Source organism: Aedes albopictus, chromosome 2 (genome assembly GCF_035046485.1).
Source record: "Aedes albopictus strain Foshan chromosome 2, AalbF5, whole genome shotgun sequence".
In the NCBI taxonomy this organism is placed as follows: domain Eukaryota; kingdom Metazoa; phylum Arthropoda; class Insecta; order Diptera; family Culicidae; genus Aedes; species Aedes albopictus.
In genome coordinates, this window is record NC_085137.1 from 75,558,204 (window position 1) to 75,575,814 (window position 17,611).

General features: G+C 39.9%; 1 protein-coding gene across 1 annotated transcript in view; it reads right to left on the reverse strand.

The window, feature by feature from the left end:
* LOC109430169 (repressor of RNA polymerase III transcription MAF1 homolog) overlaps positions 1–17,611 on the reverse strand; it is a 52,980-nt gene that overhangs the window by 9,315 nt on the left and 26,054 nt on the right. The window contains exon 3 of the mRNA XM_019706214.3: positions 15,859–16,136. Coding sequence (XP_019561759.1) covers positions 15,859–16,136 — 278 coding nt within the window. The remainder of the gene's footprint in view (positions 1–15,858; positions 16,137–17,611) is intronic.

A 17,611-nucleotide genomic window follows, 5' to 3' on the forward strand; every position in this document is an offset into this window, starting at 1 on the left:
GTAAACGATCTACGTGCACAAATTTAACACAAAAAATGTTAAAGGCAGTTTAATAGAAAACGTTTAGCTACAACGTAAAAAGAACAATAAATAAATGCTTTTTAAAACATAACGTTATTGAAACGCAACTCATATTAAAAACGCTTTAACCATCCTTTAGTGACATTTGTTTGACTTTCAATGTTATCAAAATTCAAAATGTTACTTCAGTAATATTTCAGTCCAATTTGAATTAATAAATTTTTATTCTATTCTGGGCTTATCAAAACTTTATTACGTCAATTTTTTCATAATTAATAGATCAACATGCGACAGAAAATTCTGATGATTAAAATCATTAAAAGTAATCCACATATTTGCGATAATCAAAAAAAAAAAAAAATAATGATGGGAAAAATATACGTTGAATAAACTCCTCGAAAGTTCATGTTACCGATAAATTTTGAAGATTCCTCAGAAGTTGAAAGACGTGATAATCATCGATCAAGTTTAAATTATTTTCAAACGCACAGATTTGCTGTTTGGAAATTAAAACATCTCAAAATAAACGAATATCAAAGCAAACTGTTTACCTAATGCCGAAGAGAAAATCATCATTCGTACCAAAACAAAACCACGATACAAGTTCAGCGATATGCATGTATTGGTAAAACTAGCTTTGTACCTGCTACACCGCGCTCATACTGGGTGTAGCATTTTCTTGCACCGGTGCCAATCGGGTGTCAAAACAGAACAGTACCTGCGAATAAACGAACGGTTTCGGTGCAAGTTTGCTACACCCGGTGACAAAGCGGTGCAGGCGGTGCAAATAAACGAATTCGACATAAGTGATGATTAAGCCATTAAGGCATGCATGGCGTTGCAATAGTTTTGGAGTCATTTTTGACAGATTGATTTCTCAGAAGAGTTTATGACATAAGCCTTGCAAACATGTGCTGTAATATTAGAAGATTTTTTTCTGAGCTTATTTGGTCCTATGTCACAAACACTACCGGCACTTTTAAGAGGAAATTTTGATTCTGGATGAGTCTGCATACACACTAGACAGTCATTCATTAAGAGAATTCTGATAAATGATTGAATCGACTATATACTTCTATAATTTGTATTGTCATTATCAATGCTTGCAGAACATCAGAGATGCATTACAAGTAATCAACTCTTTCCTTACAACGATTTTGAATGACTATTTCTTTATATGTAATATGTAAAACGTTTTCGAAAAAGTACTTAATCAAAAATTATTCAGGTATTAGTAGGTCGGCTCCGTATATGTTTTCCTCCATAGGGGAAATGTGTGCCAACGCCATGATTACGAGCCTACTCATCATCTACCAGAGAGAGATATAAAGGAATAAAGGAAGTAATGGGGTAAACGACATGTAAGGGAATAGGATCGTCATCCTAGGCAAGGAAAGGACAGTAATCCGTACCCAAATGGGTTTAAACAACGCCTTGATGAAAGGAACTGTAATAACTCATAGGCATAGAGAGCCTATAGCTTCTTACTACAGCGGGTTAAGAACAACAAAACGTCCTGAAGATTGAGGTTTCTGAAGTCAGTTTCACGTCAACCGAGTATTCGGAAACGCAGTTGTGCAAAAACCAGACGGTTACATATTAAATGATACCGCGTTCCATAATCGGATTCACAGCTATCACACACAAATGAATCAGCAGGGTGTCTACTACCTGGAAAAACCTGGAAAACCTGGAATTATCAGGGAATTTTACTCGACCTGGAAAAATCCTGGAATTGTCAGGGAATTCTGGTGACAATCAGGGAATTTCTGTGTTTATCATTTGAATACAAATTTTCAGTTAGAAATGCCTCAAAGCGAATAAAAATTTCGGCTGCGCCGCTATTAACTACCCACTCGTTAAATATTATTTATCAGATGTATCTGATAATCTGACTAACTTGTACTTTTTTCACAGTAATCTTCTATTTTATGTTTTACCTTTTTCGTAAAGCTGAGTCGATATGCTTTTATTGTTAGGATTTTGAATTCTCAAATCTTTTAATCTATTGCAGCGTTAAATATTGGTTTAGTGACTTAAATTGTATAGGCTATTTTTCTTTATTTACATGTGAATGAGCTTACTGTCCTTCAGAATTTATTGAGGTTTGCCTAACAAATTCGCAATCGCCTGTAGATGTTGGAAAATTCCTAAAGGACCTTAAAGATACATTTTGAGCGTATAGTTCCTGAAACTACTGCAAAATATTATTGATCATTTGGAACTTCTGGCGGATGCGATGTTAGTATTTTTAGTGAAATTAACTAGATGATTTCTGGAAGAATTTTTAAATATTTTTCTGACCATTTCTGAAACGTTTTTGGAACAACTTATAAATAATTCTTAACAATGTTTGAAAGAATGTTCAACTCTCTCTTTCCCAGAGTTGCTTCTGAGCTCCACATATTTTAACGAACTCGAGAGAAACTATTTTCGATGAACATAATGTAATACTTTTGGAACATGGTTACCAACTCATTAGTGTATTCTAATTGTCAATTACTTATTTCAAGAGTGAAACTATTGAAAACCAGAACTATCGAATTACATTTTTTTTCTATTAATTTTGAAAGTAGTCCATCTGTAACAATGTTTGTTCATATACTTTTGGTAAAACGATGTTTTTAAGGTAAAGTAATCGCTCAAATTTGTTGTGGAGAAAAGAATTAAAATGAAGGAAGGAATTAAGAAAATCCTCTAGTTGAATTTATGTGAACATTTTTAAAATTTGCAATTGTAACTGGCAGTATTATTTGAAGTCAATTCTTTTGAAGCTCTGAAAGGATTTTCTGCCTGAAGTCCTGTAAACATATCTCACATTGTTGCTAGCAATTTCTATAAAAGGAGGAATCGCTGGAGAGAAGAATCTAGCGAAATACGAAGGTCTTCGTGTGTAATAACTGAAGCTATGCGTGAAGGGTTTCTTTGAGGATTAGTTTAAAAGCGTTAGCTGCCATTTTTAAAATGTCCGACAATATTTAAGAAAGTTTACATAGGAACTACTCGAAAGATTTTCTGCTGGAACGACCAAGCTTACTTTTTATAAAAATATAGGTAGTGTATAATTTCTTTTTGTCTTCCTTGCTAAATTCCTTCATAAATTCACGAACAAAATATTCAACAAATTATGCAGAAAATTCTCCTAAAGTATCGCCAGGATTGTATTAAGGATTCCATCAGAAAGTCATCTCGTGCTTCCGTCCTTAATGCTGGTTGAATGTTCTCCTTAAATGTCATTATAGTTGGAACCCGTTCCGAGTTCCACTCGGGGGTGGAAGCTCAGGTAAAATATTATCTCCTGGGAGCCCATTAAAAACACCACCCCCGGCGAAGACTGGCGCTCGAGCCTAGCTATTTAGCACTGTAGTTGGAGGAAATGCCAATGCAGAACCCGTAGCTTCCGGGAAGATAAGCCCAGCTCCCTGGGTTAGTGGGTTGGTGTCAGGCCCTGCGAGCCAGCCGTAAAAAAGACTAGCACCGGAAAATCAACAAGAGAAGAATGCGAACCGATACCAATGGCGACGACCACAGCGACGAAAAGGGACTTGCGATTGGAAGCTCGGTACGTGGAACTGCAGATCTCTCAACTTCATCTGAAGCACCCGTATACTCGCCGATATACTGAAGGACCGCGGGTTCGGAATCGGAGCGCTGCAGGAGGTGTGTTGGACAGGATCTATGGTGCGAACGTTTAGAGGTAATCATACCATCTACCAGAGTTGCGACAACACACGTGAGCTGGGAACAGCTTTTATAGTGATGGGCGACATGCAGAGGCGCGTGATCGGTTGGTGGCCGATCGACGAAAGAATGTGCAGGTTGAGGATCAAGGGCCGATTCTTCAACATTAGCATTATAAACGTGCACAGCCCACACTCCGGAAGCACTGATGATGACAAAGACGCATTTTACGCGCAGCTCGAACGCGAGTACGACCGCTGCCCAAACCACGACGTCAAGATCATCATAGGGGATCTAAACGCTCAGGTAGGCCAGGAGGAGGAATTCAGACCGACGATTGGAAAGTTCAGCGCCCACCAGCTGACGAACGAAAATGGCCTACGCCTCATCGATTTCGCCGCCTCCAAGAACATGGCCATTCGTAGCACCTTCTTCCAGCACAGCCTCCCGTATCGTTACGCCTGGAGATCACCACAACAAACGGAATCGCAAATCGACCACGTTCTGATTGATGGACGGCACTTCTCCGACATTATCGACGTCAGGACCTATCGTGGCGCTAATATCGACTCCGATCACTACCTGGTGATGGTTAAACTGCGCCCAAAACTCTCCGTTATTAACAACGTACATTACCGGCGGCCGCCCCGGTACGATCTAGAGCGACTGAAGCAACCGGATGTCGCCACCGCATACGCGCAGAATCTCGAGGCAGCGTTGCCGGACGAGGGTGTGCTCGATGTGGTCCCTCTAGAGGACTGCTGGAGTACAATGAAAGCAGCCATCAACAACGCAGCCGAGAGCACTATCGGGTACGTAGAACGGAGTCGACGAAACGATTGGTTCGACGAGGAGTGCAGAGCGGTTCTGGAGGAGAAGGATGCAGCGCGGGCGGTAATGCTGCAGCATGGAACCCGACAGAATGTGGAGCGATACAGACAGAAGCGGAAGCAGCAGATCCGTCTCTTCCGGGAGAAAAAGCGCCGCCTGGAAGAAGCGGAGTGCGAGAAAATGTAACTGCTGTGCCGTTCACAGGAAACACGCAAGTTCTACCAGAAGCTCAACGCATCCCGCAAAGGCTACGTGCCGCAAGCCGAAATATGCAGGGATAAGGAAGGGAGCCTCCTGACGGACAAACGTGAGGTGATCGAAAGGTGGAAGCAGCACTTCGACGAGCACCTGAATGGCGAAGAGAATGTAGGCACGGAGGACCAAGGCAGCGGAGGAAATGACTATGTTGGTGCAGCAGAGGACGGGAACGAACCAACTCCCACGCTGAGGGAAGTTAAGGATGCCATCCACCAGCTCAAAAACAACAAAGCGGCTGGTAAGGACGGTATCGCAGCGGAACTCATCAAGATGGGCCCGGAAAAGTTGGCCACCTGTCTGCACCAGTTAGTAGTCAAGATCTGGGAAACCGAACAGCTACCGGAGGAGTGGAAGGAAGGGATAATCTGTCCCATCCACAAGAAAGGCGACAAGTTAATGTGTGAGAACTTTCGAGCGATCACCATTTTGAATGCCGCCTACAAAGTGCTATCCCAGATCATCTTCCGTCGTCTTTTACCTAAAGTAAATGAGTTCGTGGGAAGTTACCAAGCCGGTTTCATCGACGGCCGGTCGACAACGGACCAGATCTTCACCGTACGGCAAATCCTCCAGAAATGCCGTGAATACCAGGTCCCAACGCATCACCTGTTCATCGACTTCAAAGCGGCATACGACAGTATCGACCGCACAGAGCTATGGAAAATTATGGACGAGAACAGCTTTCCCGGGAAGCTGACTAGACTGATAAGAGCAACGATGGACGGTGTGCAGAACAGCGTAAGGATTTCGGGTGAACTATCCAGTTCATTTGAATCTCGACGGGGACTACGACAAGGTGATGGACTTTCCTGCCTACTATTCAACATCGCCCTGGAAGGTGTTATGCGACGAGCCGGGCTCAACAGCCGGGGTACGATCTTCACGAAATCCAGCCAATTTGTCTGTTTTGCGGATGACATGGATATTATTGCCAGAACATTTGGAACGGTGGCAGAACAGTACACCCGCCTGAAACGTGAAGCAGCAAAGGTCGGACTGGTGGTGAATGCGGCTAAGACAAAGTACATGCTGGTAGGTGGGACTGAGCGAGACAGGACAAGCCTTGGCAGCAATGTTACGATAGACGGGGATACTTTCGAGGTGGTAGAAGAATTCGTCTACCTCGGTTCCTTGCTAACGGCTGACAATAACGTGAGCCGTGAAATACGAAGGCGCATCATCAGTGGAAGTCGTGCCTACTATGGGCTCCAGAAGAAACTGCGGTCAAAAAAGATTCACCCCCGCACCAAATGTACCATGTACAAGACGTTAATAAGACCGGTGGTTCTCTACGGACACGAGACATGGACGATGCTCGAGGAGGACCTGCAAGCACTCGGAGTTTTCGAGCGACGGGTGCTAAGGACGATCTTCGGCGGTGTGCAGGAGAACGGTGTGTGGCGGAGAAGGATGAACCACGAGCTCGCTGCACTTTACGGCGAACACAGTATCCAGAAAGTGGCCAAAGCTGGAAGGATACGGTGGGCAGGGCATGTTGCAAGAATGCCGGACAACAACCCTGCATAGTTGGTGTTTGCTAACCATCCGGTTGGTACAAGAAGGCGTGGAGCGCAGAGAGCACGATGGGCGGACCAGGTGGAGCGTGATCTGGCGAGTGTTGGGCGTGATCGAGGATGGAGAGCTGCAGCTGCAAATCGAGTATTATGGCGGCAAATTGTTGATTCAGTATTAGGGTATGTGTGCCATCAGTAATCTCACGCTCCCATATTCATCCTACTCGAAAACAAGCGATTTCGGCACCGATTGATTCCGTTCTTTTTGTTTTCATGGGTGCTCACTTCTAACAAAAAATACAAAAATAAAAAACAAAACAAACAGCGCTTCAATCCTTTGTTTTTCGTAGGATGAAAATGGGAGCCACATGCTTAATAAGGGAACCAATCATGAATCATGAATCAATCATGAATTTGATGTGAACTAAATAAATGAAAAAAATGAGTTGGAACTAAAATTTTCCAAAAAAGTTGCGTTTCCTCGAATTTCTAGAAATCTGAAAATATGTTTAGTTTAGACGACTTGTTAAACCTGGAATTATTTTCAAAAACCTGGAAAAATCCTGGAAATATCAGGGAATTTCATTTTCATAATTGAGTAGACACCCTGATCAGCCTGCTGAATAATCGCCATGCAGTGAATCAAAATTCAACCATCGCGCAACAATAATGACAATGTCGCAACCTGTATTTGTTGCGACAAACAAACCCATGCGACATAAGTTTGTCCCAACTTGAAAATAATGGGATTAACATCGTACACCACGAGTTTAGAGATTTTTAAGCCTTGCATTGCGATTTTCGAACGGTAACTTCGAGTCGGTAAACACTGCAACTCTGGTGAAGCTCTATTATCAAACAGTTTCGACTTTGGGTTAGGGGGCGTCCATAAATGACGTAGCTTTTTTCAAGCAATTTTTAATACCCCCCTCCCCCCTCGTAGCATTTCGTCACAAATTCGGATACCCCCCCCCCCCCCCTATAAATGACGTAGCTTGTTGAACAACCCCCCCCCCTCCCTTCAACAAAATTTTCACTTCAAAAAGCAAAAAAAAAAATTGAAACTATGTTCGGATTTCAATTTTAACTTGTATGTTTAACGAATATTATGAAAAAAACAACAAAAGCAAGAAAACATTGTCGATTACCAGATTCGGATCGCCGACATCAAGACTAGGTGCAACCAGTAGAGATTATCACCAAAACTAATGACTCAATAAACCACCCATCGTTCTGCTTGATGCCGCAGAACAGGAAGTTGAAGCTCCCAATACAGTTAATTTGTATTGCAATCTGTAAACTGTAATCTGTTAGGAATATCATATTGGTTTCGTTTGCAATAAATACACCATGATATTTGAGGGACCCTGCATGAGTTTCTTCTAAAATTATTTTAGAAGTTGATTCTGGAATTCCTCAAGGAGCTTCCTTTGGGATTCCCATTGTTAAGAATTTCTACCTTTTCAATTCCTCCATCACTTCTTTCAGAGATCCCTCCAAGAATTCCTTCCGGAGTTTCTTTTTAGATTCCACCAAAAGTTCCGTCTGAGATTTTTCCGGGAGTTTTTTAGAGTTTTTTCTTAGTTTATCCATGATTTCCTTCAGGAGTTCTTTCAAAGTTTTCTTCTCCTCTCTTTCACCGGCAGTTTCTTCGGACATCTCTTCAGGGATTTTAACCGGAATTTCTTTTGAGGTTCCATCAGATCCTCTTTTTGGGTTTTCTAACGAAGTTCCTTTCGGGATTCCTCCAGGAATTCCCTTAGATATTCATTCCGAGACCTCTGCAAGAAACTCCCCCGGCATTCTTCAAAACCCCTCCAGGAGTTGCTTCTGGGATTCCTCAAGGAGTCTTTTTTTCAGATTCCTTCAGGAATTCCTTCCTGGATTCTTCTGGGATTCCTCGAGAACATTCTTCCAGGATTTACCCATGATTTTTTTCCCGGGATTCCTCCGGGAACTTTTTCCGGTATCCCTCCATTCACTCCTTCCAGGATTCCTCCAGGATCTCTTAGAATTCCGTGAGGAATACCTTTACGGATTCCTCCCATTTTTTCTTACTCCCCTGTTGGGGAAATTAAGCCACTGTGTCCAATAAGCTGAACTTTTGTGGCATTCCTCCTATAGTTCCTTCAGGAATTCCTCCAGGATTTCCTTCTCAGATTTCACCAGGGATTCTATCTGAATATCTTCCGGGATTACACAAAAGTTATTTTTGGGATTCCTTCTGAAATTACTTCCGGGATTCCATCAAAAATTTCATCCATGATTTCTACAAAAATTGAACCAGGAGTTCCTTCTAAGACTCTACCAATAGCTCCTTCTGGGATTCTTCTAGGAGTTTATTCAAGATTTCTCCAAAACTTCCATCTGGAATTGCTCCAGGAACGGGATTTCTTTTTGAATTTCTCTATGATTTATTTTCAAGATTCCTCCAAGAGTTCCTTCTGAAATTCTTCTGGAAGTTCCTTTAGGAATTCCTTCTGAGATTCCTCCAAATTCTTTTGGAATGTTTTCAGGAGTTTTTTTTTCTGGAATTCCCAGTGGGAATTCCTGTGGAAATGTTATTCTGTTGGGGAAACCTATAAAGAACACCATGAGAAATTCCTTACAAAGCTGCTAGTGAAGCTCCATAAAAAAATAATGGAGGAATTTTTCGAGAAAGTCCTGTAAAAACTATATAAGGAACTCCTCAAATAATGCCATAATGCCAAAACTAAGATTTTTTACCTTTCGCTACCTCAGCAGTGTGCAGTGCCCTATAGCAAGCAGAAAACTATTGAAATTTTCCTGTATACACAATACGTAAAGAATAATACGCAGGATTTCAAAACCATTTTCTCAGATACAGTTGTTGCGTCCGATAGCTGCATGTCCTATGAAAGGAAGCTGGCATTTACGTTTATTATTTGTTATTTACAATAATGTGAATGGAAAAAATCATGCAAAATATTTTTTTTTGATTTACTGGATAATGATACTTAAGCCGGGAGCAGTCGCGTCGTGTACTGAGTACACGCACCATGAAAAATGCATGCTTGTGATACACAACGTGAGCGAGGCGTCGTTGCAGGTAGTCGAAGACGCAACCGCTCGAGGGTTAATGCAAATAAAAATTCATTAATTACGAAATACTTTTTTTCAATAGGCTTAGTAGAAAGCTACGTAGCATATCATAAACCCCAACCCCCCTATCGTCACACTTCGTCACAAAATCACAACACCCCCCTCCCCCCTAAAAAGCTACGTCATTTATGGACGACCCCTTAGCAATAATTGATTATTCACGAGTTGAAAAGTACGCAACAAATTCAGCTTCCGTTTTGTCTGCAACAAAAAATTTCGAGATCATGTCATTATCTGTTACCAGTAGGGATAAAGAGTAATCGTCGCACCTTCTTTGTTGCTTGTTTTGTGCCTCTTTTGTCTGACAATTCTCTTCACTGTCGCCATGTGATTCGCCATTACGTATTGCTGAAGTGCTGATTGCACGTCGCACATAAGAGCAAAGATTTCGGCCTGAAAAACGGTGCAGTGTCTACCAAGTGGGTAAAACTGATGTAGCCTTAGTTCACGAGAGTAGACACCAGCACCAGCTTGACCTTCGAGAATGTTTATTTGGAATTTATTCGTATCCACTTTAAAATTCAAAATGTAGAATCCTGAAAAAAAAACTGGTTGACATAAGAGAATATCGAAATTTGTGTCAGCCTAATTGACGACCAAACGCAAAGCTAAATTGCGTAGGTGGCGCTTCTCTAAAACAGTTAATTACGAACCCTAGACTAAATTACTCAGTCATGATGCAAATGGAAGAAAAGTAAAATTATTGCAGATTCTGACAACTTTCATACAAAGTGTTGACCGGAAATATGTTATTTTTGCATCCAAAGTTGAAATTTTTTCGTTACCTAACCTCACCTTCGATCGCCAATTGCAAACTACCTAGTAGTTTTGTTACAAAACATGTTTAAAATAATCAAATTCCATCTGAAACAAAACAGGATAACTCCAGGGGATGTGAAAGCAGCAAAGCTATTTAGTGCCCACTCAATCGATTCTAAATGTATAATACTCCGATCCGATCCGAATCCCATAATCACAACTACAAGAAAAGACATCAGATTCATCCGAATGGAAGTGTGTACTGAATAAACATTCAAGAACTTCCTCATTAGAGATGGCCACTGGGCAAATGAAGTTCGTCTACTCGGAAATCCTTAGGTTGCGCAAGGATGTTATTCAACCGACTGACTTCACTCAAATTGGAAACATGTGTACAAATTTTTTCCAGTCAATTTGTTCAGCGAATCGAAGAGCTTTCTGATAGGCCTTACGAGCTGACCTGAAAGCCTCCTATCCAGCCGAGCGTTGTCTGTTCCAATTCCTTCTACATTGCTTCCTGAGCTGTCAGATCATAGTTCCACAAAGGAGTTCCTCGTGTGGCCTTCACAGACCACAGAGGGCACCCGACTAGAAAATTATATCAAGTTTATATCATATTGTGTTATGATGTTATAATATTTTTATTATAACTTACTGTCATAAACTAGATGCAGGAACTAAAATTGTAACAAAAAGTACACTAGTCTAATCAAGATTATAACCTATTTTGTTATAATCATATCAAAATTATAACAAAATGTGATATGAATTTTAGCCTCAGGATTACTAGTTTCTATCAAAATTTGATACAATATTTGTAACCAAATGCGATATAATTGAGTTATGGTATTTTGAAAACACCAAGGATGTTGAACATGATTATATCACAATGAGTTATGAATATCATAGTTTGTCAGGATTATATTTTATTTTTGTTACAATTTTCTAGTCGGGCAAGCTTCTTCAAAAGCTTCCATGATGAAAGCTGTTGTAGTATCAACGACATCGTCTAAATCACTTGGAATGTCAATGTATGGTGAGTATCAATGAACTTTAGCCGCAAGCAAATCAGTAGAGATCCCAGTTGGTTGACCAGGGATTCCTGAAACGCAAAAGTTGCGAAGTAACCGTCTGGAAACCATATCGTACATAAAATTGTTACTTTTGTGTTTTTGAATGAATGATTATTTAGTTTTTTTTTGCCTGTGGATTGTGATGGTGCTCAGGCTGGAGGATACCGCGAACCAAATTTGCAATTCGGGATCGACCTGCGGGCCGCATAAAACATCAATGCACAAAAACAACAAAAAGAACAATTCCGAAGCATATTTATTAAAAATCTGAACTGTTAAGAACTTGCGTAAGGGTCAAACTTTATAATGTATTGCCCTTCGTGGGGTTCATTTTAGATTCATAAGTTTGGTTGAGAAAAACCTTTTGAGCTTCAAATTGAAATTCAAACAAACAATTTAGAAGTAGCCCCTAGAATTGCCTTGAAGCGGTGTCAGGCCATTCGGCCGAAGGTCATTAGGCCGAAGGCCATTAGGCCGAATGGTCATTAGGCCGAATGGTCATTAGGCCGAATGGTCATCAGGCCGAATGGTCATTGGGTCTTCTTCTTGCCGTTACGTCCCCACTGAGACAAAGCCTGCTTCTCAGCTTATTAACTGAGAGCTTCCTCTGCAAATGACCATTTTGCATGTGTGTATCGTGTGACAGACACGAAGATACTTTATTGATGCTGAATCTACTGATATTTTACCCATGAATTTTTCCTTCTTTTAAATATAGGCTGTTCTTTCTAGTATCATTGCTGAAATAGTTTTTGGCGCTGAAACTGCTGATATTCAATTCATAAATTTTTCCTTCTTTAAAACATAGGCTATTCTTTCTAGTTCCATTGTTAAACTAGTTTTTGTCAAAAATTGTTGGAAAAGGTAAAAACAACGGCTAACTTTCAATTCGTCCTGATGACCATTCGGCCTAATGACCATTCGGCCTAATGACCATTCGGCCTAATGACCATTCGGCCTAATGACCATTCGGCCTAATGACCATTCGGCCTAATGACCATTCGGCCTAATGACCTTCGGCCTAATGGCCTTCGGCCTAATGGCCTTCGGCCTAATGACCTTCGGCCTAATGACCCAGCATCGTTCTCCTGAAATTTTTTGTGGAGTTGCTCCAGAAGGTTTTCGAGAAATTTCTTGAAGTTTCTTTTAGTTTTTCTAGAATTTTCTTGGAACACCTCCAAGAACTCCTCTTAGATTTGCCTATGGAACTGCCCTGAAGTTACGTCAGGAATTCCTCATTAATCGTTTCCAAGAATTTCTCCTAGAATAGCTTCCGGATTTTTCCCACAATTTTCCATGAGTTTCTTGAAGATTCTAGTATTTTTTTTTCATAAGTCTCTTCTAAAGTTGATGAAATACTCCATCATTAAATTTCTTCAAAAGTTAGAATTTCATCAATTGTTTCCGGAAGTTTCTTCAACATTATCTTCTAAAGTTGCTGCATAAGTTGCTTCAAATTTATTGTTCAAATTTTCCTCAGGCGTTCTAGGCATCTTTTGTGTCTTAATGCAGTTGGTCCTGGAATCTTGTTTGTAGTTACTCCTGAAAATTCTCTTTTTGTTATTCGAGGAATTTATTCTAAAGTTGTTTAAGAAATTTCTGTTAGAGTGGCACCAGAGCATTTTTCTAGGAGATGCTCCTATAATTTCCATGCAGTATCGCCACAACTTTCTCATTGAGTTTCTTCAGGTTTTTTTCTCCAGGATGGTTTGAGTTTCTCCACATATTTCGCTTAGAGTGGCTTAAAATGTTTCTCCAATAATGTTTCCTGGAGTTTCTCTAAAAATGTATCCAAAAGTCTCTCCAAAAGGGCACAGGAGATGCTTTATGAATCTCGCTGAGATTTTTTTCTTTAAGTTCGTTCAGGAGTTTCACTTGGACATTTCAAATTGGATTCGTAAGTTTTGTTTCGAAAAATGTGTGAGTCTTATAATAGAAATTTAAACAAACAGTGACAATTAAACAATTTTGGCAACCAAGTTGAGATTTGTTGGGAATTTTGTCAAAAACTTCGTGCTTTGTGTTTTTATGTTCTTCGAAACGGCGAAATGTGAAATATTTTCTTAGCGTGGCATTGACTGCGCTTAAAAACTGCAACTAATTTTTAAATGATTCAAGATTACATTTTTAACAAACTTTCATTTGATTCGTACCACTTGTAAATAACTATAAGCTGGCTTCGTGATTTAGCTGAAATGCCGAAATATTCCGAAGTTGCGATTTCGAATCTTACCAGAACGGATTGTTCTTTTTGCTTATTTATCATTTAATTTGTGTTCAACACTGTAAAAATTGATCAGCATTTTTTTGTTTGATTTCTTAATAAATTTAACGAGTTATTTCAAATAATCGTTCAAAAATTTCGATTCGTCTCAAAGTACTCCGCGGGCCGCATCTTAAGGCTTGGAGGGCCGCATGCGATCCGCGGGCCGCAGGATGAGCACCACTGAGCTAGACAATCTTGTCTTAGAGTCAGTATTTGCCCCAAATCTCTGTGCTTTGGTAACGTCCTTCTCGTCGGCAACCCTCATAACAGCTGTCTAGGACTGACTGTACTGCCTATGATCGCATGTCAGACCCATATTTGATGGGTTTGCTCTTCATATCGGACAATTATGCGATTAATTTTTACTTCTTTTAAAAGCAGCGATATGATCCCATTCACCTCTAGAGAATATGACGGCTTCGACAGTTTCTTAACATTTAAGTAGTATGATCAATCAGCATTAATGAATTCAATTTAATTAACTGTGAATAAGAGAAAAATAAATTCACCGCAAATAAACAAATGCTGCCCTTATTTTCGCATCAACAACAGCGTTCCGAGGGGACGAACGAAAATAATGCCGAAAGCCGCACAACAACAAAACCAAGTGGCTTCCACCGCAATCTGTTTGTGATCGTGTGCGCTGGTTGGTGCTCTAGCTTTCTCTTACGCCTCTCGTTTATCAATAGCTTTATGTAGGTCTCCTCAGCCGGTCCATATAGCCAACAACACGGTCGTTGTAATTCATTCAAATTTGATTGGTGAATTGCTTTTTGGCATCAAAAATGTCTACCGCTTTATCATTCATTTGTTAACAATAAGAAGCTTTAATTAGCCGACTAACATGAGTCTTCTTCATATTAATTTGCAAGTTTAATTTAAGGTTTTGTTAGAAAAAACTTATCAAAACCTTATTCAAAAGTTGAAAACATCTTCCATGGATATTGTAGGAATAATAGATTTAGATTCAGAACCAGAAAAATGGTTTTCTTCAGTACAATATTACGCACAAAGGACTTGAATATTGGTCACACCCATCATCTTTTGATGAGAATTGATTGAAGAATATTGATTGTTAAAAATCAGAATGATTGTTTCAAACTTTCATTACACATTCCTTTTTATTACAATCCAAAAACTTCCTTTAATCTCAATAATCTTCAAGTAGATTCAGGATTAAGAATTCATTGATGTAATGCTATTAGTTGTATATTTTTTTATTGTTTTATTAATCAAATGTTTGTTCTAATGGATTGAATTAAATCACCTATTCTGTAATATCCATCAGCGTGCACAAATCAATTCACGCACATTTCGTTACAGATTTCGTCTTCGTCGTTGTCCATTCACAGTCAGCCGGGCTTTAGGGTGCTGAACTCTCTCTCACTCTGTGCCTTGGCCGTGTAGTTCTATTTTTAAATCACTCGTTCGTTCATCATCTGGTTTGTTTATTCCTTGTCCCCGGTGGTAGCGGCTTGTAAATATGAAGTTGTTGAGCCTTGAATTTTCATTGTGTTGCGTTATGAAGCACAGCACCAAATTCAATGTCGCGTTGGATGCCGGCTACTGTGTACAGCTGATATTATTTGTAAATCTCTCGGATTTGGACGGGGTAGGAACTTGATTAATCTTTCATATTTTGGGCTGCTGAAATCTGACCTGACATCGTGACCGCGTATTTTGAGCAGCTCTTCGATTTCTGGTCTGTTGTATTGGTTTGACGGGAAACGACGAAACCTATACTTTTACTGTGGCAGTAAAGCACACAAAGAAGACAGTAAACCCAAACAACTTGTGTGTGTTGAGAGGAATGATAACGAATCAAATTGGACAAACAGGAAAAGATAAAACACACGATCTGTTTTGTCTCAAGAAAACGCTGAGAAATAACAGCGTAGGACGATACTGGTAACTAAGAGCTTACATTGCTTAGTTAGAATGGTAAACATCTGATGTTGATGTTATAATGCATTAGACAAATTACAATTACATATTTGAAAAATGATCAAATAAATGATATGATCAGCTTTGATTTCACGAGTTATTTGTGAAGCTCAAGAAAAACAAAAGCAATCGATAGCTGATACGTGTGTTACATAATACAGCATAATGATCTAGCTTTAGTCTAGGTGAACACAAGTCAAATATTGAACTTTCGTAGTTAAAGTTGTATATGTGACTATTAACGGTCTAGTCTAGTCTGACTGTCTCACAGCGAAAACGCCATACAAGGCATCGATTATGCTCAAGCTCGAGAGCTTATTACTAGATGACCTTCCAAAATAATGACCAGCCATGTAAAATACCGACAAACAAATCGAAAAATACTCACTTGATGGCCCGACAGGTGAAGAAGACGATGCGCTTCAGCTTCTTGTTGTAGAAGAAGTAGTTGAACGACCACAGGCAGCCCGGCTCCCCGAACGGATCGGAGTTCAGGTCCGGATTGTAGCTGTAGATGTCGCAGTCGTTGAGCGAGATCTCGTCCTCGATCGTGGACCACAGGGCCGAGCGGATCTTGTGGTACTGCTCGCCGGCCACCGCCGATAGGTTGCCCTCGATCGAGTTGAGAACCCACTGAAGCGAGGGTTCCTTGCTGAACTCGTGGCTCTGTAAGCGGAATTGCGAGAAAAGAAAAAAAAAGCATAGGGAAAGCTCTGTATTAGCATATAATTGCATATTTGATGGATAGGGGGTAGTGGCAAGTTCGTTATTCTTCATTGAAATAAACCGGTTGGTCATCCATCGGAAGAGACCGCAACCCCATGGATTTACTCTTTTTCCTGTATCTACTGCAAGCAGCTGATCATAGACGCAAAGCAAAGAAAAAAAACTGGTTCATGGTATCTGTATGCTGTTAATTTCGAACAACGTTATTACAAAAATACTGTGGCAGAAGACAATGAAATACAAAAAAAAAATAACTAAAGACAACAAAAATAAAATAAAAAAACAAATTTGTAATACTGTAAAATTGATAAAGACCTATTTAGAGAATAAGAAGCAAAAAATACTGTTTTCATTATTTTAGAATATCAAGTTTATAACATAAAACAAAATTTAAGTAAACTTCTCTAGAAGTATCAACTGCGAAGAAAGCTAACTATAACTAGGCATAGGTTTTTCAAGCTATGCTTGTTTACCGGCCAATTTTTGCCTAGCTAGAAGAACATTTGTGTTGCTATTCGTCCACAACAGGCATCTATAATTAGAAGAGAGGTGACATTCGTTTGCCTCCTCACTACACGCTGTGTTCGTCACAAACAAAAATTGTACATGAACAGTGGCTTCAATTTTTTCACACCGAGCATAAATCGTTGCTCACTGAAAGCAGTCATATTCAAATACATAGTGTACTGAAAGCAACTAACCAACGAAATTCTTATGAAAATGTGTGCAAACTTTATTTCACACCCAATCCGCACGATTCCTAGGAATGAATTCGCGGCAAATCCGGGAGAATATTAAGGTAAATTTGCGTTTTTTACTGTGGAATCGACTAGTTGAGTGATGGATGAACACTCAATTTTTGATTCGTAAATCAACGCGGCTCATCTTGATTATTGCAAGTTTTCTGCAAGTGAATTTAAAGACGCAGCAGAACTTTCGTTCATTTATTTTTTCAAAAATATTCCATAACACATTTCTACCTAAACCGCTGTAGCAATCCAGCACAAAGCGTTCATGGAGAAATGCCTTTCAGAACCCGTCAGACACAGTCCTAGGGAAAACATGGTAACGGCTAGGGTAAAAGCTCCCTTAGTGGAGGAAGTACCAATAGTGGTGGTAGTGGCAATTTAGCACTTTTTCGACAGAAAAGCTTGCAAATGACATTTTTAAGCGATGCATCATAACTAATTGATAACATTAATTCAGTTTTATCTTCAGGATTTGACGAAAAACCTATTCAAAACCATTATTTTCTTAATTTTTTTGCTCCTTTGCACCTATAGTGGTGGTAGTGTTCCTATAGTGGTGGGTCTCATAAGAATTCAATGGGATGCGCCACTATAGGAACCAATGTTAAATTTTGCCTCCATAATAGGAACGGTGTACCTATAGTTGGTGCAAGTGATTTATCAGCA